Consider the following 23,712-nt stretch of genomic DNA (forward strand, 5'->3'; position numbering starts at 1 on the left):
GTTCCCAGATCTCTGAAACATTCCCTTGTGTGTTCGGTTGATGATTAAATGAAAGTAATTTGAGGTACCAGGGCTGTTCTTATGCAGAGGGTAAACATCCATCTTTCCTGTCATAAAAAAGGCTGCTTCCAGGCTCGGCTCTCGTCTGGCTTCCTCCTCCTTTGTTGGGTGAGGCGCTGCCATTGGGGACCTTGAAAAGAGATCCAGGAACATTCCACGTTGATCAGCAGGAGCTGAAGAGAGATGAAGCCGATGGCCGTGAGGGGAAGCCAGGCGGACAGGTGGTATATTGTCCTGTTTGTTTTAACACTTGGAGCACTAAATCTGAAGCTGCAGGAGAAGGCTGTTCCTACTAGATGAACCTGCTCTTGCTCTGCTCTCCTATGGTTGTGCTGCCCCCAGGGCTGTCGCTGCCTTCCAAGGAGCTGCTTTCCCTTTCCTTTTCCTCCCTGTGCTTTGTTATTGGAATTTTTCCTGCTAGCAGTTTTGCTGCTGAAAGTCAGGGTTGCTTGTAGGAACTGCAAAGCCCAAGTTCAGAGTATTCCACCCTTGAAAATGCCTAGGAGATGGCACCTTTCTACCCCCCATCCCTCCTTCACGGACAAGCACCAGCCTACAGCCAAACCCCATCACAATCAGTCAGCTCTTACATCCCACAGAAAGACTGCAGTGGAAGAACTTAGAATAAAATATGGCTTCAAATAGTATTTTATAAGTTAGGAGAAACCATTGCTTCAAACAACGCCTTGTCAATGAGGAGAAGCAAATATATCCGGTTTAGTAAAACAAAGTGCTACAGGCAATGACCTCCTGCAGAAGGGGGTCTGCTCTGCATCAAACTCGCTGTTGTAACTGAGCACAGCAGTGTTTTCCTGTCTCTTGCACAGGTAGGAGCGATGGCAGGATAGGCCATAAGACGCAAAGATCCTTCAGAATGCCCTGGAACAGGCTGGGAGAAAGGATTTCGAGTGCACCCTCAGCAAGTTTGCCGACAACACCAAGCTGAGTGGTGTGGTTGACACGCTGGAGGGAAGGGATGCCATCCAGAGGGACCTTGACAGGCTGGAGAGGTGGGCCCATGCGAACCGCATGAAGTTCAAGGTCAAGTGCAAAGTCCTGCACATGGGTTGGGACAATTCTAAGCACGACTATAGGCTGGGAGGAAAATGAATTCAAAAACAGCCCTGAGGAGGACTTGGGCGGGGGGGGGGGGGGGGTGTTGGTGGATAAGAAGTTCAGCATGAGCTGGCAATGTGCACTTGCAGCCCAGAAAGCCAACCGTGTCCTGGGCTGCATCAAAAGAGGTGTGACCAGCAGGTTGAGGGAGGTGATCCTGCCCCTCTACTCTGCTCTTGTGAGACCCCACCTGGAGTGCTGTGTCCAGCTCTGGGGGCCCCAGTACAAAAAAGACATGGAGCTGCTGGAGTGAGTCCAGAGGAGGGCCACGAAGATGATCAGAAGGCTGGAGCACTTCTACAAGGACAGGCTGAGAGAGTTGGGGTTGGAACTAGATGATCTTCGAGGTCCCTTTGAACCCAAACCATTCTATGATTCTATAATTTAGCTGCTAAATTTCAGTGCCTGTATTGGGGCTGTCTAAAATCAAGGGGAGCTGCCTTCTGCTTTCCCCTTCCTCATCGCTCTGCACAAAACCATCAACAACAAATAAGGGCTACAGAAAATTAATTAACGTTGTTGCAAATATTCCCAAGGTCCTGCAGTCAAAACATGACCATCTTTCTTCCAGTAACATAAGTGAGGCTCACTTTTAAAAAGTGTTTCAATAGTTTTCCCCAGTAAAGAACGTCATAGGCATTAACTCGGCCTAGAAGTAGAGTCTGATTATTTAAAATGCGTACATTTTAAGAAGTTTCTAAGATTGTTCAAGATACATAATTAATAAAATTGGTTTGCATCATGAAAGTGAGCACAGTAATTGGATAAGCACGTTAACCGGATACTCTGCTATTACAGTACTAGTTATTGCCAGCCTGTCAGAACTGCACAAGTTGCGTATCTTCCTGGAGGTCTTTTTTCCTGAACTGCTTACTGCAAGATGTCAAAGTTCAAGTGTGCAAATGACTCTTAAATTGCATGGTAATATGTTTCCTGGTCGACTTACAGAGCTATAAATTAAACAAAACAAAACAAAACCCCCCACAACAACAACAAAAAAACCCCCCAAAAACCCCAACAACCAAAACCCAAAAGCTTTCGTAATTAGTGTTGGAAGCAAGTAAAAAATTGTCAGATAAAGCTTGCTGATAAGAATGCGCAAACATGCAAAAGAATTCAAAAATAATTCCAGAATTGAAAAACTGAGTAGAGTTTTCCTGCTTTCTTCCTGGTTCAAATTCTGTCTTAAAATAGCTGAATAAAGTGTAAACTGTTGTTATATGTACAGTAGTAAAAACTACACCATTCAGAACTCAGTATTGAAATAATTTTTTCTTAAAATTACTGACATTTCCTCAGTCCTGGATCATTCACAATTACAGAATAAATGTGTAAATATAAATCAACCACAAGGTGTAATTTAAATTGTAACAATTATTCTTCACGTGCAAAAGATGGTGCAGAGCAGCTTTACAGCATAACCTGGGAAGAGCATAAAATAAGATAAAAAGAGAACACCGTGATCTAGCAAGTCAACCCAGTTGTGCAGAGCACTTGCATATTTTAGAGTAATGCTAAACACGTGAGTATTCCTGAATGGCTGTGTAGGACCGCAGGCTGCCTACGCACACGTGCCTGTCAGCATATGGCATAGCAGGCACTCTATAGGTACCTGGATCGCCCTCAGGCACAAGCACACATTCCCAAAGACATCAAGGCAGAAACTGAATTCCAGATTTACCTGATTTGCTAAAATATATCTATGCTATGTACTCATTTTCTCTGCCAAGAAGCATGGAGCTGCCTGTTATCGCTGCTAAACTCCTTCCAGAATCTCATCAACTTAATTTGAAACTAGAACACGTACTTCTACACTCTTAGGTCCAAACCTACCTCAAGCTGACCCAAGATTGGCTGGAAGAAAGCTGACAGGCTTCTCTCTTAAGATTCTGGCCCGTTGCCTGACATCACTCCCTTTGCTTTTGAATATTCACTCTAAAAAATAAAACATAATACGGCGTTATTTTTAAGGGACTACATTTAGGAAGCTCACCCAATCAATGGATAAAAATATGTATTATTCACGAGGCCAGATTCTAGACTACGTTAGGGGAGCTTAGGTTCTTTCACCTGGAGAGTAACATCTCCCACCCTCAAAACAAAACATGCACTATGTGGTATTTCTTCTGCTCCATCACCACAATTCTGTATCTTTCCAGCTGCAATATGGTCAAGAGAGGGACCGGCTTAAGAAAGCCATGCTGCCAAGATGGAAGGTACATGCACACAGTACTCCAAATACACCAAGCCTGTTCTTTCTGCTAGGGCTGCTGTAATAAATTCAACGCGTTTGCACCAACGCATAAAAAAGTGTAGTATCACACACGGAAAAACAGAGACATCGATTTTAATCAATCTATCCTCTAACAAATGCATCCATTTTGCTACCGAACACAACACTTCCGCTTTAACTCTACACAAGGTCTTCAGCAGCCGCCTCCTTCTAACGCCTGCAAGTTTTCTAGATATTCGGTGACAGCCTCTATCTCTGCAAACTCCAGCAATCTGTTGATTAGCTTATCCAACGCTTCTTTCCCACTTAGAATTTCCTATGGAAAAAAAAACAATAAGAGACAAAAGCATTACTGACTGTACATCAGTATTATTCTGAGACGCTGAGGAGCTCCTGGAACATACTTTTTCTGGAGCCTTATCTCAGCACATCCAGTCATTCGTCTTTGCGCTCCCATCAACAAAAGAAGCTACTGGTGCCTTCCTGCCACGCTTTCACGTAACCCATGCGTTTACATGAAAATCCCCTAGCAAGAACAATCAAGGACTGAAGCATCTAATTCAAACACTGTTGCTTGTGCGAAGAACTAGTTCGTTTTGCAAGCAAAGCTTAACTAACTTTTGTTAGGCGGTTTACGGTTTCTGTTTCACTCAAGAAAAGTAACAAATTCCCAACACTAAGTAACTGAAAAGCCTGACTAACAAAAGTCATTTTTATACAGTCGTGGAACTTTATCCCATTCTCCTCCACATGGTATTTGTGTACCTGTTCCCCGCTCCGTTAAACATGAACCACTCCATATTCAGCACACCCTGTGTTCTCTGAAGTTACCCAGGACATCTGTGGGTACAGTTCGAAAAGCGTTGCTTCTTACGCAACAGCACTTACAGTAAACTGGATACCTAAGCCAAAATAGCGACGGGTCACTCTAAATTTTGTCCTAAAATTCAAAACATTTTCTGTAAATTTAATACACAAAAATCTGTTTCCCTGTAAAAAAAGATAAATAAATAAGATTCAAGACATAGGTAGAGATTCACTCAGAAATAAAATACCAGGTGAAAGTGGTAAAGTATTAGTGCTTAAAGTGAAAGCATTCAGATTCAGTTTCTTTTAACTGTGGCTTGTGAGGCAAACATAAAGACAAGTTTTTCTATTTCTTCACTCCAGCATTAAAGGGAGAAGGAAAGAATTGGCGTAACTAAAAAAAAAGTCCTTCTTGTCAGGTTTTCCTTTTGGCTGTCCTAAGCTTCAAGAATCTCAAATTTCACTTGTCCAGTTTGGCCAAGGGACTCACAGAGTTCATGAAGGAGGACTACCTTCTTGACCATTTTTCACTTGTATAGTAGGAGAAAAATACACAGAGAAGTAGGCCAGTGAGTTATATCCTGTGCCAGTCACCTTTAACACTACCCTACAACAAGGCAGAAAAGAAAGTTTAAGCTTTCTAAACCTACAACGTTCTGTCAGAGCACAACTGCTTATCTGATTTCTTCATATATATTAAATTGTTTTCACTAAGTTAATTTTTTTTTCTTACAGTACACATAAGTATCTAACTTTAAACACACTCATAAGCAACCATTACCTTGATATTGCGTGCGTCATATGAGATCCTGTGGTCAGTGACTCTGTCCTGGGTGAAGTTGTAAGTACGAATTCTCTCTGACTGGGCTCTTGTTCCCAACTGCAGTCAAGCAGCAAAACACAAGTTCTACTATATTATGTTTTTTTTAAAAAAAATCAAATACTGCTCTAAAACAGAATAAACCTACAGACCTAGTAGGCACTGGCTTAACATATGGGGATTTTTAAAATACTGTGGCATTACTAAACTGCATTATCTGTGATTCTGTATCACAGGCCAAGCTTTAACATCCTCCAGTACACTTCTGTTCTGTAGCTGGAAGATTTACGTAACTCTTCAAAGTCATATGTCTATATGTGTCCTTAGTTTAAAAATTTGAGTGTTCTTCTTTTTTGGGGGGGTTGTAGCTCCAACAAAAAATAATGAGAGTAGGCACCATTAATAACAGAAGCAGCATAGTCAACGTGTGGCAAAGCAGTTGCACTAATGTCTGGCTGTCAGAAGTTAGCACTGAAAGAGGATTAAATTGAGAATACGAAGAGTAGTCCTCTAGTGGTAAAGCGCAAGAGTGCAAGCAAGTTTTAAAACAGAACTCCAAACGTAGCATTGTTGGGCGGTTAAACTCTTTATTAAAATGGAGACTTAAATGCTAAAAACTGCTTAGAGAAATGAGTGTCTGCTTCGGTGGGCTTTTTGGAAAATTTCATCTGCACCCACACATATATTTCAAAACAAGGAATTTATTGAATATATTCTGAAACATTAGGAAAGGTAATTTACTTTTGTCTGGTTTTCTGTAGTATTCATAGAAATGTACATCTAAGTCCTTTATGCAGCTTTGAAGGCTCTCAAGCTAAAATTAGTAACAAAAGATAAATGGCTCACCGCTTACAATGACTGGGTTAATAATCTGCAGCAACAATACACTTAGATGCAACCTGAAATTAGTGATTAAATAGCTAAGCTGGAAACTCTGGAGTACTGAATAATTCTGTAATTCTGAAGTGTTTTTATTCCTGTTGATCATTGTGGAATTTTTCACCACAAATGGTAAAATGCTTAAAGAATGGGAAAAGAATGACTGCACATTTCAAGAGAAAAGCACACTTTGCAGTGTAACTTGAGGTAACGCTTTTATGGAAGCTGTTTCTTCCTTAAAAGGTTACCTAAACCATAGCAAATAAACTGCTATCTAACTGCAAAGTGGCAGGATTGTTTATATACTTGTTTCTTCCAAAAGCTCTGTATGATCTTACAAATACTCTGGTTTAGTAGCAGGTTAAAATACAACTTTGAGAACTTCTGATCCTGGTTGTCATGGAAAACAACTTTTTACTGATGCTCTATTTGTGTAACTCTGGCCCTAACAGGCAGACTCAGTACCTGATGTTGAGTGCTGCCTTTTGGGTAATTCCAGCCAGTCTTTTGACTCTTTTCTTTCCAGCTACAGTTGATGTCTCTTTTTCATTGCCTGAGAAGTCTACACTAGCCTTGAACTGGGATAAGTAAAAAACAGACTTACCATTTTAAAACACAACATTCTCCTTTCTAAGCGCACTTGGTTAGACACACACACATTCACTTGCTCTGTCACTGTCACCCCCCAAAAATCAGAACCAAATCTACAACATAGCACCCTCTCCAAATTCCAGCAATCACATGTTCTCACCTGCAGTTTTCTGGCGTTCTGCTCTTGACTTAGTTGTTTTTCAATGATCTGCTGGTACAGCTTAGCTCTCAGTGTCCGCAGAGCTATTTCCTTGTTGATCTGCTGTGATCGCTCCTGCTGGCACTCAACTGCCAGTCCTTCACAGAGGGATTCAAGAGAGCTCACATCAAAAGCCCATTATAACAAAGAACAAACAAACTGAATTAATTCTAACACATTAGGCAAATGAAACCTTCTAGGAGTGCTGGTTCGTAAGGCCTTTCAGCTGTAGGATGAAAAGTCATTTTAACACACTGGCCAGAACCATTAATATGCTTTTAAACTCTTCACAGCTGCAGCAGGGGCTTTGTTCAATGCTACAGAAGTCAGGGATATTTTAAAATTTCATGAAGCAAATGAGTTTCTGACATTGCCTCCAGAAAACAGGTTCACTCCAATTAGCTATCACATGTGAAAAATATAATTTGCACAGTCCACAGAAGCATGTTTAAAACAGGGTGACACAAGTTTTTAAAGTCATAGTCTAGGTTAAGCTCTTGGGAGACTGGAAATTTCATTATTCTAGGAGAGAAGGGTATCTAAACAATACCAGAGAGTCTTGAACTTAATTATGAATAATGAAATAAAATAAAATAAAGGTCTTTAAAAGAAATTTAGTGTTTATTTTTACTTCTCATTTGATTTCTAAAATAAAAAGGCATATAGGAAACAGCTGTTTTCAGGTCACTACTGGAATTCCCTGTACCTAAAGAGATTCTGCATCTGCACAGGGAGAAGCTCACTGAACTTAAATAAAAACAAATCCTGAGAAAGATAGAGTGGTCCAGTATATACACTACCTTCCCATCAATATACATTTTCCTTCCCATTCACCATAGGATAGCATTATCTAATACTGAATGAAAATCTTCAAGCCTCCTTTTCTCTCAGTCTTGTAACTACAGAGGTTCCACCTAAGCAAAGTGCACCCTTGGTTGCCAATGGCCATTATTCCCAAAGGTACAGAGCACACGGCACAAATTATTTACGTCTTCCATCCCATCCCTGTCACCCTCCACTTGTTCTTTCATCCTTCAAAGACAGTGTATTCATTAAACGCTGCCTCGGAAGACAAAACCGGCAAAATAGCAACATGCTGACCATTGTGCTGCTGGTCCATATCCCTTTTTATGCACATTGCCTTGCTAGAAGAGGGGCAGAACAAGCAGGGCCTGCTTTCTTTTTTATTGGTATAAGGTCCAACCCTGCAAACTCACTCAACCTGCAGGATCGCAAGCTTTCTCTTTTCATAGATTTAGGGTGATTAGAAGTACGAAATACAGCCAGACTTACCCGTGGGAAGGTGTACGAGTCTCACAGCGCTATCAGTTTTGTTAACATGTTGCCCTCCTGCTCCTTTGGACCTGAATGTATCTATACGCAAATCTTTGGGATCCACTTTAACATCAACCTAGAATCAAAGAAAATTACTACTTTCTGTTCATTCTAAAAATATTTTGAACATCGATAATACTCAGTGTAAAATAAAATCAATTCTCAAAAATTGCTCCTTTACAACTGTTCCTGACTAACAGCTATAATTATTATACTTTAAAAAAATGCCATGTCAAATCTCTCTGCAAAGCAAGTGATGCTTTAAATATTCCACTTATTTTTTTCAAACTCTCACTCCAGGTCCTTCACAAAACAAGGGAGGGGGGAGGCGGTGCGTGTGAAACAAAACAAAATAAACAACTTTTTATAAAACCACTAGTTTTGGTGGGGAGGCTAAGAAATAAGCAAATAATCAGAAACTATTTCTAAACAGCAGTGCAAGGATCTTGTTCATGAGTCAAGTCTGAATAATTGCGGCAACAGTGCTTAAAATCATCTAACTGAGGAAAAACTGGGTGTATCCAGATCCAAATAAGGATTGGAAATAGGAGTCCATGATGACCTGGACCATAGTTTGAGCTCAGTGGATGGGAAAGGAACATTCAGATCTGATCAATGTTGCAAGGCAAGCATTACAAGGAAGCAGGAGAACTTGCAGGGAAAGCCTACAGGATGTGGTTTTGTTTGGTTTGTGTGTAAATTGCTGGTTTAAGCGAGAACTGTTGGTATCAGTGAGATCTCAGAAAGACTAGCCAACACACTCGCTCATTCAAATTCAAAGCAGACTGTCCCAAATTTGACAGAGAAGGACACCAATAATTTAAATGAAACAAAAAAAAAATCAAAAGGACCTGCAGAATCACATTACTATGCAACACTGAATATTTCCTTGGATATATTCCCTGTCTTAATACATGACACAATTTAAAATTGGTGTACTCATAGCAGTCAGCTTTGTGAGTGTTGGGGCTGGAATGCTCATTGAAACGATCATTGATTTACGTGCTGTTTCAGGCAACAGCAAGTCTCTGCAAAGTTGCTTCTGATGACCCATTTAAACACATATGGTACAGAGCCAAGGATTATCGCCTTCCAGGAGTCGGAGAACTTGTGGTTCGCTTGCTAGGACTTGCACGAAGCACTTGGGTATCAATAAAATCCCAAAACAATACGATGGTTTTAAATAACACCTACTCCAATGCAGGATACGCCGCCTTACCACCCTGATTAAGTTAGTTTACCTCCTCTGGCTGAGGGAGGACAATAACTGACATTGTCCCAGTGTGAATACGTTGCATTCTTGATGACATGCCCGTCTCGGGGATTCGCTGGACTCGATGAGTCCCTCCTTCATACTTCAGATGCCTGTAGACCTCATCTCCCGAAATATGAGCAGCAGCATGATGCAACCCACCTAGAGAGACAAATAATGTGTGACAAATATAGCACAGAAACACTGCTTTTAATTTCATTGTCTTGGTGGAACGTCTGAAGAACTACTGTACCTATCTCAGCCGGCACATAATTCACAATGTCAAACGTCCAATGTTTATAGTCTGCATAGTTCTGGTACATCTCAAACATTTCTTTAGTGAACTGTTGGCAGATGTCTCCTAAAAATATAAAGGTACTACAACATAAATAGCGGTTCACAAAATGGCAGCCACCAGTATTTAGATTAAGCTGCAACTCTAACCACAGTCATTAGACAGATTAATACTCTTCTTTAGAAAGTATTACTTTATACCATTAAAGTATAAAAAGGCATTAAGAATAACCCCTAAGAGGTTTAATAAAGTTGGATGGAGGTTTGAAGTAATCTTTACTGTGGGGACTCTGCTGACCTCCAGTTGTTCTGCCAGCTGTCACTTCTAATATGACATGACTTCTATCATATTTTCCCTTCGGCAGTAGAAGCTGGAAAAGCTGGGGGAAAAAAAAAAAAGAATGTCATTATCTCCTTCATGTATCTGTATCTCCTCTTAATCAAACTTACAGCCAGCCTTCACAATCGCCATGGCTTGAGCGCACATGAACACTGATTTCTTTCGGCAAACCAGTAAGTAGGACTAAAACCTGTCCAACGGCCGTTGCAATTCAGTGCAGTCAGTGTGGAAATGGGATATGCTGGTGCATCCACAGGAAAGGTAGCTGAAAATGCAAGCCTGCAAAGTCAAGTGTCAAGTCACCCACTCCAGCCCCAACTACCTATGAACACAAAGTTATTAGCTATAACCCAGCCAATCTTTACATTAATCTTATTTTTCAGGAAGTCCCATTTCATATTATTTCAATCTGAACGTAGAAATGAGCCCAAACATAGAGCTCTCCACTGCATCGTTTCAGCTTCTCTACTTATAATTAATTTCTCCACTCATGGGGTGCTGTCAGCCGAAGAGAAAATGAAAGACTGCAAGTTCCAATCAGAAATCTTTCAAGAATGCATGCTCCACTGCCACAAACAGTTACTAGGATGTCATGTCAGATCTCAGTAGCACAGACTCACTATTTTTTTTATCCCCTTCAGCATCTGCTGATAGACAAGCAAGCAAGCAAAAATGACTAAAATAATAAGCTTCTAAGACACAATTGTCAGTAAGAAGCTTACTAATAATTAATGTTGCCACTTCTTTTCAGGGAGAATACAGAAGCTGGACTTCTGTTTCATTAAATGCAAGTGTCAGAGTCTATTGGTAAGATCACAGAGGGACATTTTTCTGACATCTCTATTTACAAAGCTGTATAATTTTACCTCAGGCTCACCTTTCTGCACGACATGTTGATTTTTTTATCCAGGGTTTCCTTCTCTTCTAAGGCAAACTCTAGAAGTTGTTTCTCATCTCTGCTGTCTAGCTCTAAATTCCAACAACAGGAATAGATGTTAGCCAACCTCACCTAGCTTAGAGCAAATTGTAATGCAGCTGTCCAAAGACATTCATTGCAGCACGCAAAAGCTTGCAGTTGCATTTTGCCAGCATGAAATATCAAATAAGAGCAGCCCAAGCCAGGATGCACATTGCTAACGAAATGGTATTTTTCAGGGGTGCTGGAAGGAGTAGTGGGTATCTTACCTCTCAATCTCCAGCTTATGGCTCAAAATCTGCATCAAACAGATGCCCATCCCACTTGACAGTTACTCTCTCTCAGTTATACTGATGGTTATGTCACATAGATTGACAGTCCAGGGGTAAATCCACAAACAGATTTGACAAAATACGTCAAAAACATGCCCGGAGACAAGAAGTGCCTCAGTTTCCCTTATTACAATTTTTCATGAAACAAACTTTTTTGTTTCTAGAGTTGCCCAGAAACACACACGTATTCAACAATTTGTAGCCACCTCATTAACGTGAGCATTACAAATACAGGCATGATGATAATAACAAGGTTTCTAACCCTCTGTCTCCTGCTATTCAAGAGATCAATGAGATGTGGGAGTTACGGATGCAAGTCATGAGGATGTGGGAGACCTCACTTCGACTCTTTGCTTTGTTTAAGGAGACTCTCTTCCCCTCTTCATCACATGAGACCACAATCTGGAGTACCATGTCCAGTTTTGAGCTGCCCAGTTCAAGAAAGGCATGGATATACTGGAGTGAGTTTAGTTGAGAACTACCAAGATGGTCAAGGGCTGGAGCAAAGGACATATGAAAAAAAGGCTAAGAAAACTGTTTATTGAGCCTTAAGAAAAGCAGGCAAAAGGGAGGTTTTATTGTTGTGTACAACTACCTCACAGAAAGACATTGAAAAATTTGAGACGGACTCTGTATGTCATGATAAAAGGAGACATTAGCTGGAATATGGGAAATTCTGATTAGATATTAGGAAAACTATTTTCACCCTAAGGGTGGTCAGACACTGGAACAGGGACTCAGAGAGGTTGTAAGATCTCTATCCTTGGATATATTCCAGACTCAACTGGACAAGGCCCTGGGCAACCTGCTCTAACTGGTCCTCCTTTGGGTAGGACATCAGACCAAACGACCTTCAGAGATCCCCTTCGAACTAAATTATTCGATGATTCTGTGATTAGATTGCCCCTTTTCACATTTTAGAGCTGACTACCAAACTAGGAAACATTCTCGGGTAAAGCTAGCAGAAGCTCCAAACCTTTTCTGCTATGGAGGCTCCAGTTTACAGTAATTAAAGATGCTGATCAGTTAGCATTAGATCATACACTAAGTAGGAACTTGGAAGACAGCTGGAATCAAGCGGAAAACCTGACACGGCCAAAATAGGGAGCACCCTCTCCTTTCCATCCTTCTTCCCACTGTTCTAGCAGCTGAACAGTGGCTCTGTCACTCATCTCATCAGAAAGTAAACCAATTCGACTCACCAAAAGAAAAAAACAGGTCTGGTTAAATAAATGCATGTATTTTACCACGCCAAGTTGAACTAGATTTAATGTACAACTGGACAATTACCAGCACAAATGGGGGAATGAAGACAGCTTTGAACAGTTGGGAGAGAAAGCAAGGGAAGCAAGCAACAAAGAGGAATAGAAAGTTTTATGCCTTCTGGCCAGCACAGAAACCAGAGGTTTGCCTCAGATGCAGCATAAAACAAGACAGTAGCTGAATGCATCTCCTTGCCTTACATGAGCAGTTGCCTGAGCTGCGGACTCTGCGGCAGGAATTGGGTATGTCAAAGGCAGGTGCAAGACCCATGGGCTCCGTGTCTCTGGGCATCTGGAGCCTGGTTGCCGTTCACAGCAGCTAACACCACTAACACACACACTAACACACACACACACACTCTTTCTCTCTCTCCCTCTCTCACACTCACTCACTCACTCACTGGTGGCCTCAGCAGCGAGTCTTAAGAACTAAATGGGCTGGGATGTTGAACCAGCTTTGCTCTGGGCAAGGACCACAGCAGCTCCTTTGTATCACTGTTTTTCATTTATGCTCTGGGGTTTTTTTTCCCTTAAATAAAAGATGTCAGATCAACACTTGAACCTGGCACCTGCTGTACGTAAGGCACGAACTGTACAAATTTCTCTACCAGTGTGTCACAACTCCAACCCAAAGCTGGTACTGAATCAAAGGCTCCCCAGCTGGTCCAAAAAGCATCATTATTGATTAGTTAGATAAACAGAATCAAATTAACTACTGTCAGCAGAGCTGAAAAGAACGGTCTGGTGATGGGTGACCAGTGAGCTTAAGGTTCAAAGGATTGATGTCTCATTCCTACCTCCCTGCAAACCTGACCTTTAAGAATTCACTTAGTCTACCCCGTGACTCACATCACCAGTGGCAAACTGAGAATTTTCTTTTTTTATTTACTGAGTGTTGCAAATATAAACCCCTATAGCAATTGTGATGAATTCAGGTACTACGGAGAAGAGGATCAGTTAGGGAGCTAAACAGAAAACAAAGAGCAGTCAAGTGAAGGGAACATCCATGTTTTAACTTGGCCATACAATAAACAGTACAGATAGCATAATTTGGCTCCATTTAATTAACTTCTTGGCTGTAATTTTCTTTCATTCTTTTCTTTTCCCTTCTTTCAACTAGAACTCACTCCATTCATCCACATCATCATTTTGGGAATTAGAAGAATTCTTCATTATATTTACTTGATCCAAAAATAGCCTTTTTAAGTTGAAGTATGAATTTTCCAGTGTTTTCTTAATACTAATTCTCCCAAGAACATTTCTTTTTCAGCATTAAATTTTTGTCCCTCCTCACCTTCACTCCTCTTCCTCTTTCTCCAATGAAGAGAATTTGAGAGGGTTGGGGATTAAAACATTTTCAATAACCACCATTTTTTCCAAAAGCACAAACATCTATTTATTTCTAAAACCAAAGAATACAAATGTTTTCTACCTTTCTAAACAGCTTCATTTCAATACGGCTTTTACTGTTTTGTCAACACCCCTTGGTTCTCTCTCTGAAAAGCACTATGAACTTTCCTCTTCCTCCATTTAGACTGCCGGCGACCCATTTCTCCTGTCCTTTGCTTTTCCCTTATTCACTTCTTCAACGTAAGCCCCATTCTTGCCAGGCCAATGTTTCCTGCTCTTGGCTTAATACCTATTGGTGTAGCAGAATGGATGACATTTTTTCTTTCCTAATGCATGCACCTCCTCACACTTCTAACAACGCTTTTTCTCAAAATGTTGCACCGTTACTTATTTTGTAAATTCTTTCATTGTCCGTGTACTTTCTTATTCCTGAATGGTATCAAAACCAGCAACAATTTTAGCTCTTTTTTAACCCAACTTGTACTGTAGCATAGTATTCAAAAGCAGTACCTACTTAGACAACCATCAATTTTTACTCCTTGAAGGACTCAAATATTTTCAAAGAAATATTAGCTTTTGCCATTTAAATTGGAAGCTGACAATTCAGGGCCTAATGAAAGTTCATATAATTTACTCAATAAGGATCAACGAACAGGGTAGGTGGAATCCCATTTTAAATAACACGAGTGAAGTCTGCATCTATCAAATGTATTAGGCTCACTAATTTTTTTCCCTTCAGTTCACACTGTTCTCAGTTCTATCAAAAAACAAGCTTAAAACAAACATTTCCAAATTATTTCTGCTAGATGGATAGCCCTGAGATTCCAGACGATCCCTACTCTCCCAAGTTGGCTGTATTAAGACATCAAACTGAAGCAAGGCAACGTGAAAAATGGAAGGATGTGGCTGGATGCAGAAAGCCCTAGCAGCACGCAAACTCCCAGGAGCAGGCAGGACCAGATTGTGTTCCAGGGTTGGCTTAACTTATTTAAAAGCTTTCCTCAAAGGCTGGGCAATGAAGTGTATCGCAAGCAAAGCCAGTGCTTTGAAACAGGTAAGTAGATGTGTTCTCCTTACCTCTGCACATAGCTTCTAACTCCTGAATTTCTCTTTCAGCCTCTTTGATTTCTTGAAATGCAGCTGCAATGGGGGACAGACTGGCACATCTTCTCCTCAGGGTTCTTTGCTCAAAGTCATTAATTGAGTCAGCATTTAACAGATGACTAACCTGCTGGTATTCCTTGCTTAGAGTCTCCAGATACTTCTGCACGGCCTCATGCTTCCACAATGCTCGAGAATCCTGATGTTTTTTCCTATGCCGACCGTTAAAAGACAGAGTGAATCTGGCTGTGTCCAATAAAGATTTTGGCCTCCAAAATCCACAGTTGTGCAGTCCCACCACATAACCTATCTTCTTCGCAACAGGAGGGAGAAGACATCTGTGAAGTTGACCGTGACAGTAGCAATTGGCAAGCAGGCTCTTGAAAAGACAGACACTTTGGAGAGGTTTCATTTTGTTTCTTATTTTTCCACCACCTGAAATTACAAGTAGACAGTATATGGACCAGTGTTACCATCTGGAAAAACAGACCATTCTATTAAAAACGAAACAAACACAAGAATTCTATTAGGCCCAAATCCTGTTCTTGATTACACCAACACAAATGCAACTGTCATGGACAAAACTACTCCTGTTTTAGTACTGGTTTAAACCAGAAACTCTTATCAGCACCATTGTACTGACTGAGGGTTGGAAAAAGTCTCTTCCCTCACTTCCTCAAACAGTTTATTTCTGTGGAAAAGCTACCATAGATGTGGCTTTACAGACAACAGCTTCATTTTGCTATACGTCTCACTGGAAAAATCCAACCATTTCATGCCCTACTGGAGAAAAGAAAATGTTGAGAGAAGACAAATCTATACCAGAGGTACAGAATTCTATATAGAGAATGTATGAAATGCTCAGAATTATGTGCAAAATTATACCCACTACCATAAGAGGATATATATAACTTTGGCAGGAGGATATTTGTAACATGGAGTTGACCTTGCAACTGGTTAGTCAATGGGACAAGAATACACTTGCAAGACATTACTTAGCCATATATGTACTATTTAAGACATGGGAGCAGTGTTTTATGACCCATGTACTCCTTCCCATGATATACACGTTATAAACATTTTCTATCCAAAAAATAAGCAGCTTGTACTCTGAAATACAACTCCTGTATTTTTCTGAGATACATTTTTGCAGGACATAGGCTCCCCTTAGCATCACTGTTGCTTTAAGAAAGATCTTCATTTTATATCATCAACAATGCAAATGATGCTATAAATTCTTACAGTGCTTTAAAAATGTATATTGGAGTGCAAGGGTTTACCAAGAGGACTAATTTGAAATCATTTGTATTCTAGGACTACTCACACAGAAAAGGTTTAACAAATAAAGAAGCACTCCTTAATATCTCTGCCAGTGCCACAATCCCATCTGTCTACTGATTTTTACAAAAAAAGTGGATTCAGAGAAAATGAGAGGATGAAACTTTTGCAACAGGATCTCCCACTACAGAAAGCTGACGATACCCCTCACGGATTGCTCTAGTGACTAAAACCAGCTGTAGCAGAGGGATCACGTTCCCTTCACTAGGAACACAGCAAAAGGCACAAATCCAGCTCATCATCTACAATCCTGGATTTAGTTGCTCAGGGGAACGCGTAGACTCTATTGCAAAAGACCTAATTCTGCTGATCATCCTGGAATTGCTCCAGATCAGCATAGCCCACTGTTGTTTGGTCAAGTGCTAACCATCATTAACTCATTTTTAAAATACTAATGTTATATCTTATTTTAATTAATATATTAATTATAACCATCTAACTAATTTTTACTGGTGTAGTTAAGAAACAGATTTGTAGTCTTGTCCTGCCTGAGCTCTCAGAAATAAATTTCTTGGGGTTTTAGGCATTTAAAACCAAGTAATGGCATGACACAGACCTTCCAGGAAGCCAGAAATTTCAAAATAATTTTGTTATGATAAATAAAAAAGGTATAATCTCCTTTTCAGAGAGATGTTGCCACGTTACATTTGTGCAGAAATAAGCACATGTAACTCTTACAGAGCTATGAGCAGTTGATGACCTATTAACTGCTTTCCAAACCAGATTTTAATAACTTTTTAACATGACAAAATTACCCTGTGAACATCACAAATCAAAACCAGTAAGCGAAAGTGAAACCGTAATTGTCCTATTACAATGTAACTTATGTTACTTAGATAATAAAATAAAATTTCCAGTCAAGAAACAATTATCAATGCTGTGACCACTTTAAAAGGTTTTAAAAATCATTTCTAACAATCAAAAGCGCGATGAACTCCACATAAATTAATTCAGACGCATAAAAATACATAGGTAGACGGAAGAAGCATGCACTTCCACGCACGCTGGAGCAGGAACAGCTCAAGGCCGTGCCTCCGAGGCCACCTTCAACGCACCTTTGCCTCCCACCGCAGCTACCCCGAGCAAACCCTCCGAAAGCCGTGCACGAAGGCCCGCTGGCAGCCCTCCACCATTGCAAGGGTTACGGGTCGGCGGGGAAGGCAGGGCTGCAGGGCAGACAGCGGCAGGCAGGGGCAGGAGCAGCCTCCCGCGGCGGAGAGCGCCTGTGAGGGGCGAGGGGGGGCTGCGCTTTCCAGCACCCGCCAAGGAGCTTTGGCACTCACCGTCCGCACACGCCGGCGCCCGACGGATCCCTCCTAGAAAGAGGAGGCCATGGCAGACGGGAAGTAGAGCGGGAGAACTCCCAGTCCCAGCATGCCTGCTGGAAAACACCGCTCCCGCCCTGCCGCGCCTCAGGCCCGCCGCCCGCCCGCCCGCCGCAGCACGGCCGGCCCGCGGAGGCACGGCGGTGCCGTCACCAAAGGTCTGCGGGCGTTGCAGCACAACGGTATCAGTAAAGGCAGGTTTTGCTTTAACTTTGTGAAACGCAAGCCTCGAAATAAAAAATGGGGAATGCGACCTTAAAAATAGGTCTTCGTTTTCGCTATCTTCCTCATAGCTGCACAGTAACGCACTCCGACTTCAGCAACGCTGTGGGCCAAATGGCAAGAGTAAGAACAAATGGGAATATTCACTTCTGTTTCCAACTTCTAACCTGTTACATTACATACACTTTTCCATCTATTTTCCCAAAACATGAGCTGAAAATCCATGTCGTTTCAAATCTGATTATTCAAAGATTGATTTTGGAGAAGTCTGGATAAAACAACATTAAGTTCTATTGTATGTCAAAAATCACTATTGAATTATATTTAAAATATATTATTACTATGCTACTAAAGGCAAACATCAGTTATATTAATAAACATAACCATTCAGATTATCATTAAGCCAATGGGATGCAGCTTCCTGAGAAGGTATGGTTTAAAACATTACATGTATATGCACATTTAAACAGATAATGTTAAACAGATTAGACAACTACATCCCTAATTGTATTTGCATTTAAAAATTACTTAAGTAACATTGGGGTTTTTATACCTATAATCATTCAAAAAGCCAATTTATTTAGTCTTTACTATGTATGCTATAGGACGGAAATGTATTCAGATCTAAGATGAAAAATTTTGCCGCTTGAAACTGTTCTCTGTTTCCCGTAGCTGTACCATTTGTACTGAAAAGTAATTTCTTCTGAAGTTTGCTTTATTTTGGTAACTTTCCTAACCTATTTTATGTTTGAGCAAGTCCAGGTCTGCTGTAAATGCTTTAAATCCCGCTGTGTTCGGAGTTTCTTTCTTCCAAGCTACTGTCATTCAACAGGATTAAAAAAAGTAAAAACTTGGTATTTGGCACATATAGCATCAGTGGGGTTCGGTCAGGTAAGTATTCCAAAAGACTGAAGATGAGGCTGATAGGGAGGATTTGGATCAAACCTCATCAGCACATGAATGAACGCTTGTTTAGATCTGAGGACCGATTCTGGCTTTGCTCCATGCCCTGGGACAGAAGGCAAGGCAGATGGATTAAAAGGCTCCTCTAGCGAGCAGGACCCACCCCAGAGCTGATGCAATCTACAGAAGGGCCACGGCAAACAGCACCCTGAAACCTCCAAGGCACTTCCCCAGGCCTGAGCCTGCTGTGCCACGCTGTCAGAGACGCCATCATCCAGACGCCGTCCCCACCACGCCTCGCTCTTCTTCCACTATGACTTAGACGTCAGTGACAGGAAATAATAAAATTATCTTTGCATTGGAACTCTAAATACGCAATCTGATACTTTAAAATCTTGGCAAGGTAATCTATGGGAGGACAACTAAGAAGCTAATAAGAACATGGAAATGGTAAGCAGACCATGTGCTCAAGAACTGATTTTAAAAGAGGGTAGGCCAAGGAAAATCAAATCAACTTCTACTCCAGCCAGTACTGGTTCTTACATTAAATCCTCTGATTGAAAGCGATCATGATTCAGTTTTTATTATGCCTTGGTGGTGAGTTCCTTAACTCTAAGTGTGAAAATAGAGACTAACAAATTCTCAGCCCTCCCTACCAGGCAGCAGATCATGCAAGGGACCGCAAGGCCAAGACAAGGGCAGGACTCTGTACTGTCAGCAGGGCTGCCAGATACACCATCAACCACAGGACCTAGTCCATGTATCTCATATTCAAAACATCTAAGATACACTCTTTCCCCATATTTACTGTATGCTTTTAGAATGCAATATGAGAATTGAGTATGAAGGCTGGAAATCCTGTTGCCATCTGTGCTTCCACCTCCCTCATCATTTGCTTTAATGCCTTAAAACCTGCATGGCCGAAGCGGCTGCCTCTGGAGGACCACAGGTTACAGGACGGAGGCTGCTTCGGGCAGGGTGGCCTCAGCCACCACGGCAGCCCACAGGGATGTCGGGTGAGGAAGGGAAGAGTGATAGCAGAAGCACAGTGAGGCTTCAGGACAGACATGGCGGTCCTGTATTTTAAAATCTGGCAATCCTAAACTGCCATTTCCTTTAGAAAGCAGAGGCAAAGAAATAGCTCATCAGACAAAAAAGGCTTTACAATGTGCTTGGCTCGAAGGCAGGTCCATACCCACACGGAGGCCCTTTTTCACTCAGGGGGCCCTAACCGGGTTTAGCGATCTGCAAGCAGCATGCCATGACTTCTCAGGACACCAACTGACGTTGACAGGTCATAGAGTAAAGTGAGAGATGCAGCAAAATCATAAGCTTGTTGTAATGTATATATCACTTCAATATTGCTCCCCCTTTTGACCCAAATAGTTTGTCAACAGACTTCTGAATTCTTTGTTTGAAGGAAAAACTGGTGACAGAATCATACGCGTCTTGAATGCAGTCCTGTTTGTTAACTAAGCCTGTAGAAAGAGCTTTGTTTTGCCTAGCACAGTGGGATTAAATGACAAGTTTTCTTGACTGTGCTCCCAAACCTCACTTTCAACTGGAGCTCTGCCTCCCCCCAAAGCTTGTTTCTTTGTTTATTCTCTCCCAGCTAGTCTACAAATGTTTCTTTTATTGCCTCCTTGCTTTCTTGCTGCTTTTAACACAGATTTTAAATACAGACACATGTCTAAATGCAAATTGAACCCCTGCCTCTTATTTGTAATTTGTCTATTTTCACACAGCGTTCTTTCCAGTATTTGGACTAGCAGGAAACAGAGACCTTTAACTGTCAAGAACAGCCTTATTGCTTTGAACCAAAGGTCCACCTAGCACAATATTTGCTTGACCATCTCAGAGATGCATCTGTTTATCACTCAACCCAACCAGAGACATAATGCGCCTTTTGCTAAGACAGAAAACTAGAGTTCATAAGTCAAGGTTCACCTAGTTATAAAAAGTGCTGAATACATGCTGTGGTACAGACAGGCTCTGAAAACGATGCAGCAGCGCAAAGTCAAGTTGGCCATCCTTGTCAACAGTATCCCTGCTTTGAGAAAATCAGGTACCAAACACAGCAGTACTACACCATATAGCAGAAAGAACAGTGGATTGGGTACAGCATGTTGAAAATACACACACGGCTATCATTCATCCAGGTGACTGACATCATTAGAAGTCTGCCAGAACAAAAAAGTGAGAAACAAAGACAAAGATATTCCTTCTACAAATAAACTTATTACAGAGCACACATCTTAATAGATTAACAAAACACCACCAAAACCAGCCACCATCCACAAAAACAGTGGCCATAAACTGATGCTTAGCTAAGAACTACGAAAGCATACGCTGTACTTCTTGAATATTCTCCTCGCCTTTGCTGTTTTCATCTCAGGAGGTTTCTTCAGCCTACCACATTTTTTTTTTCTAATTAGTATGCCCCACGTTAGGCCTTCATCCAGGTTACTCTCTTCCAAGAAATTGTCCACTCTCTTGTTCCCTCCTTTAGCCTGAAAGAAAAGCAGCTATCATGTCCATCAGCTTCTGCAAGGCTTGTCACAAGTCAAGGACACACTGCTCAGGATCTCAGTCACCGTCATATAGTCACCTACTTTATGTGTAACCAAATAAAAGATGTTAAGTACACAGCTTTTCTAATCAGCTCTTGTTATATACTATTTTCCACACATGTGCTTTACTGCCGGTATCCATCACGTTCATCATCTGCGATGGTAGGTGGATAACCATATTATTACAAAATTAATCGCCTTTTAAAACATACCAAAATACAATTAATATTTTAAAGAGTAATTACATAAACAGAGATTCTAATTGAAGCTGCCTAATTTTTTCTCTGTAAGACAGTCTTTTTAATTGGTTGTAACTTTGACAGTGTAACCAGTTTTCCTTCTAAGTAAATGCCCCAGGCCATGTGGTTTTAGTGTTTCTGGTTGGTTTTTTTTCTGTTTTGTTTTGGTTTTTAAATTTTTGCAGATTCATTTAAGAACGATTTCTGGGAATAACAAGAAAAATTTATTTCCAAAAGACCTTAAACCTCCTCTGGCGAAAGAGCCAAGCCATGAATAAACGCTTACTGTTCTAAGCATGCACAATAGTGCTGGGAAGTTTTACATAACCAACTGCTGAAAAATGCATTAATGCAATAGATGACATCCCCGCTTGCTTAAAATCTGACTGCTAAGTTTGCTGTTGTTTCCTTAAATACCAGCCAGGGCACAGCAAGCACGCAGCCTCTAGAGCTCTGCAGTTTACAAAGACTTTGCTGCTCTCTTCCAACACCTCCCAGGCTTTCAGGCAGCCCGGTTCTCCAAAATACCAGTTTAAGCGAGGTGTTGGGATGGCAGCCACTGAAACTAGGTTACTAGGGGCAGAGAAGCAGGGCAGCGAGCGCACAAAGGAGACTTTCTGTCCTCCCAGCCGCGGCTGGGAGAGGCCAAACACTACAAAACCTCCCGCACCCTGTTTCCACAGCCCCTCGGCTTGTCAACAGCCATGACTCAGGCCTTGGGCGAGCGAGAGTTAGTAATTTTTACACCTCTCGCGGGTGGGAGCCCCCTTCACTTTCCTCCCGTTGGGGCGTTGCCGAGGGCTACCCTCCTCAGGGCCGCCCGCCCCGCGCCTCACGGCAGGTAACTCTCCTCAGGGTCGCCGAGAAGGAAGAGCTACCACCGACAACTAACGAAACCTTCCCCCGGGCGGGTAGAGGGGTTAAGCGGCAGGACGCCGCAGAAGATCGCCTCACGCCCCGACTCGACGAGGGGGGGGGCGGGGAGGGGAGGGGGTGCGAGGGGGAAGCAGCGGGGGGCTGCCGGGCCGCGGTGCGCCTGCGCGGAGGGGACCCCGGCTGCCATTTTGCAGCGTCAGCCGGGTGGCGAGGCCTCCCCGGCAGCTGCGCAGAGGGGCCGCGCTCGCGCGCAGCGTCGGAGGGAGCCGGCGGGGAGGGCGGTGCAGGCCAATGAGTTGAAGAGTCGCCGCCGCCGCTCGGGCAGGAGTCGCGCCGCCGCCCCGCGGAGTTCGGGGTTTTCTTTCTCTCCTTCCCTTCCCCCCTCCCTCCCCTCCCTCGTACCGACAGCCGCCCGGTCGCCTTTCCCGGGCCGCCCCCACCCCCGCCAGCCTCCCTCCTTCCCGCCGTGCCTGCCCTGGGGCCGCCCGCACCATGCCGTCCGTGCCGCTGCCGCCCAAGGAGAGCAACCTCTTCAAGCGGATCCTGGTGAGCCACCGGCCCCGCTCCTTTCTCTCCCTTCCGCTGGTGCTTCTCCCTCTCTTTTCCTCTCGCACACCGGCCTTGCTCCGTGCCCTCCGACCCGCGGCGCGGGTTACTTCGTCCGCTGCCGGAGTTGACTCCGGCTGAGCGAAAAGGGATGTGGCGGCCGCGCTTGCCCGGGGGGAGCCGGGGCTGCCGCCGTCTCCTCGTCCCTGTTAGTCCCTGTTTCCTTCCTTTGTTTGGGGCCCGCCGAGCAGGCCGGGCGAGCCCCCCTCGCTCGTGTGGGGGGCCGGGAAGGGTTGTTGTCGCCCCCGGCCGGGTGAGGGCGGGAAGGAGGGAGGGAGCCAGCCAGCCACCCACCGCTCCCTCGGCGGCCGCGGTTCTCTTTCGTCCCCGCCCGCGACGGTGACTCCGGGGCGAGCTCCGGCTGCGGGGCTCGGCAGCGCGCCGCCGCCACTCCGTCCTCCCGGTCCCTCCCGCCGCAAGCAGGCGGTGGCCCAGCCGGCGGAGACGGGCCGTTCCCCGCGCCCTGAGGCGTCTTGCGGACGGCTGGGAACGGCGGCTTGGGGGGGACGGAGGGGGGAGCTGTCATCCCACCCCCGCCTGTCGTAAGTGGGGGTCTGGGTTAGGGGTCGGTGTGCTCCTCACCGCAGTCGCCTCCTGCCCCTGACACCGTGGATGAAGACCTCGAGGCACGGTGGAAGCGTAGCAGGGGTTTGGCGTTGCTGAGTTAATCTCCGTGGGTACTTCATTTTCGGTAAGAACGTCAGTTTTAGTTTAGGGACTAGATTAAAGCTGGTTCACTGAGAAAT

General features: G+C 43.1%; 2 protein-coding genes across 5 annotated transcripts in view; one reads left to right on the plus strand and one right to left on the minus strand.

Annotated features, from left to right (window-relative positions):
• Positions 1–3,507: 3,507 nt before the first annotated feature.
• MTRF1 (mitochondrial translation release factor 1) lies at positions 3,508–20,650 on the minus strand. Its single transcript, XM_054833350.1, has 11 exons — positions 20,623–20,650; positions 17,805–17,875; positions 14,864–15,322; positions 10,804–10,895; positions 9,885–9,966; positions 9,546–9,653; positions 9,282–9,454; positions 7,999–8,116; positions 6,667–6,803; positions 4,998–5,096; positions 3,508–3,725 (listed from the first exon to the last, which is right to left on the minus strand). Exons 3-11 carry the CDS (start codon positions 15,297–15,299, stop codon positions 3,603–3,605), a joined length of 1,368 nt encoding a protein of 455 aa, XP_054689325.1. The 5' UTR covers positions 15,300–15,322; positions 17,805–17,875; positions 20,623–20,650; the 3' UTR covers positions 3,508–3,602.
• A 1,885-nt stretch (positions 20,651–22,535) lies between these two features.
• Positions 22,536–23,712, plus strand: part of NAA16 (N-alpha-acetyltransferase 16, NatA auxiliary subunit) — a 67,827-nt gene continuing 66,650 nt past the window's right edge. For 2 of the 4 annotated variants that reach the window (XR_008576784.1, XR_008576831.1), the window contains exon 1: positions 22,536–22,906. Coding sequence is in view for 1 of the 4 variants with exons in the window: in XM_054821583.1 (XP_054677558.1) it covers positions 22,853–22,906 (54 nt within the window). In the remaining 3 variants the exon portion in view is untranslated. Of the gene's footprint in view, positions 22,907–23,528; positions 23,658–23,712 lie in introns of those variants that run through there. The other 2 variants (XM_054821583.1, XM_054822429.1) reach the window with 2 other exon arrangements.

This window comes from Grus americana, chromosome 1 (assembly GCF_028858705.1).
Source record: "Grus americana isolate bGruAme1 chromosome 1, bGruAme1.mat, whole genome shotgun sequence".
Lineage (NCBI taxonomy): Eukaryota > Metazoa > Chordata > Aves > Gruiformes > Gruidae > Grus > Grus americana.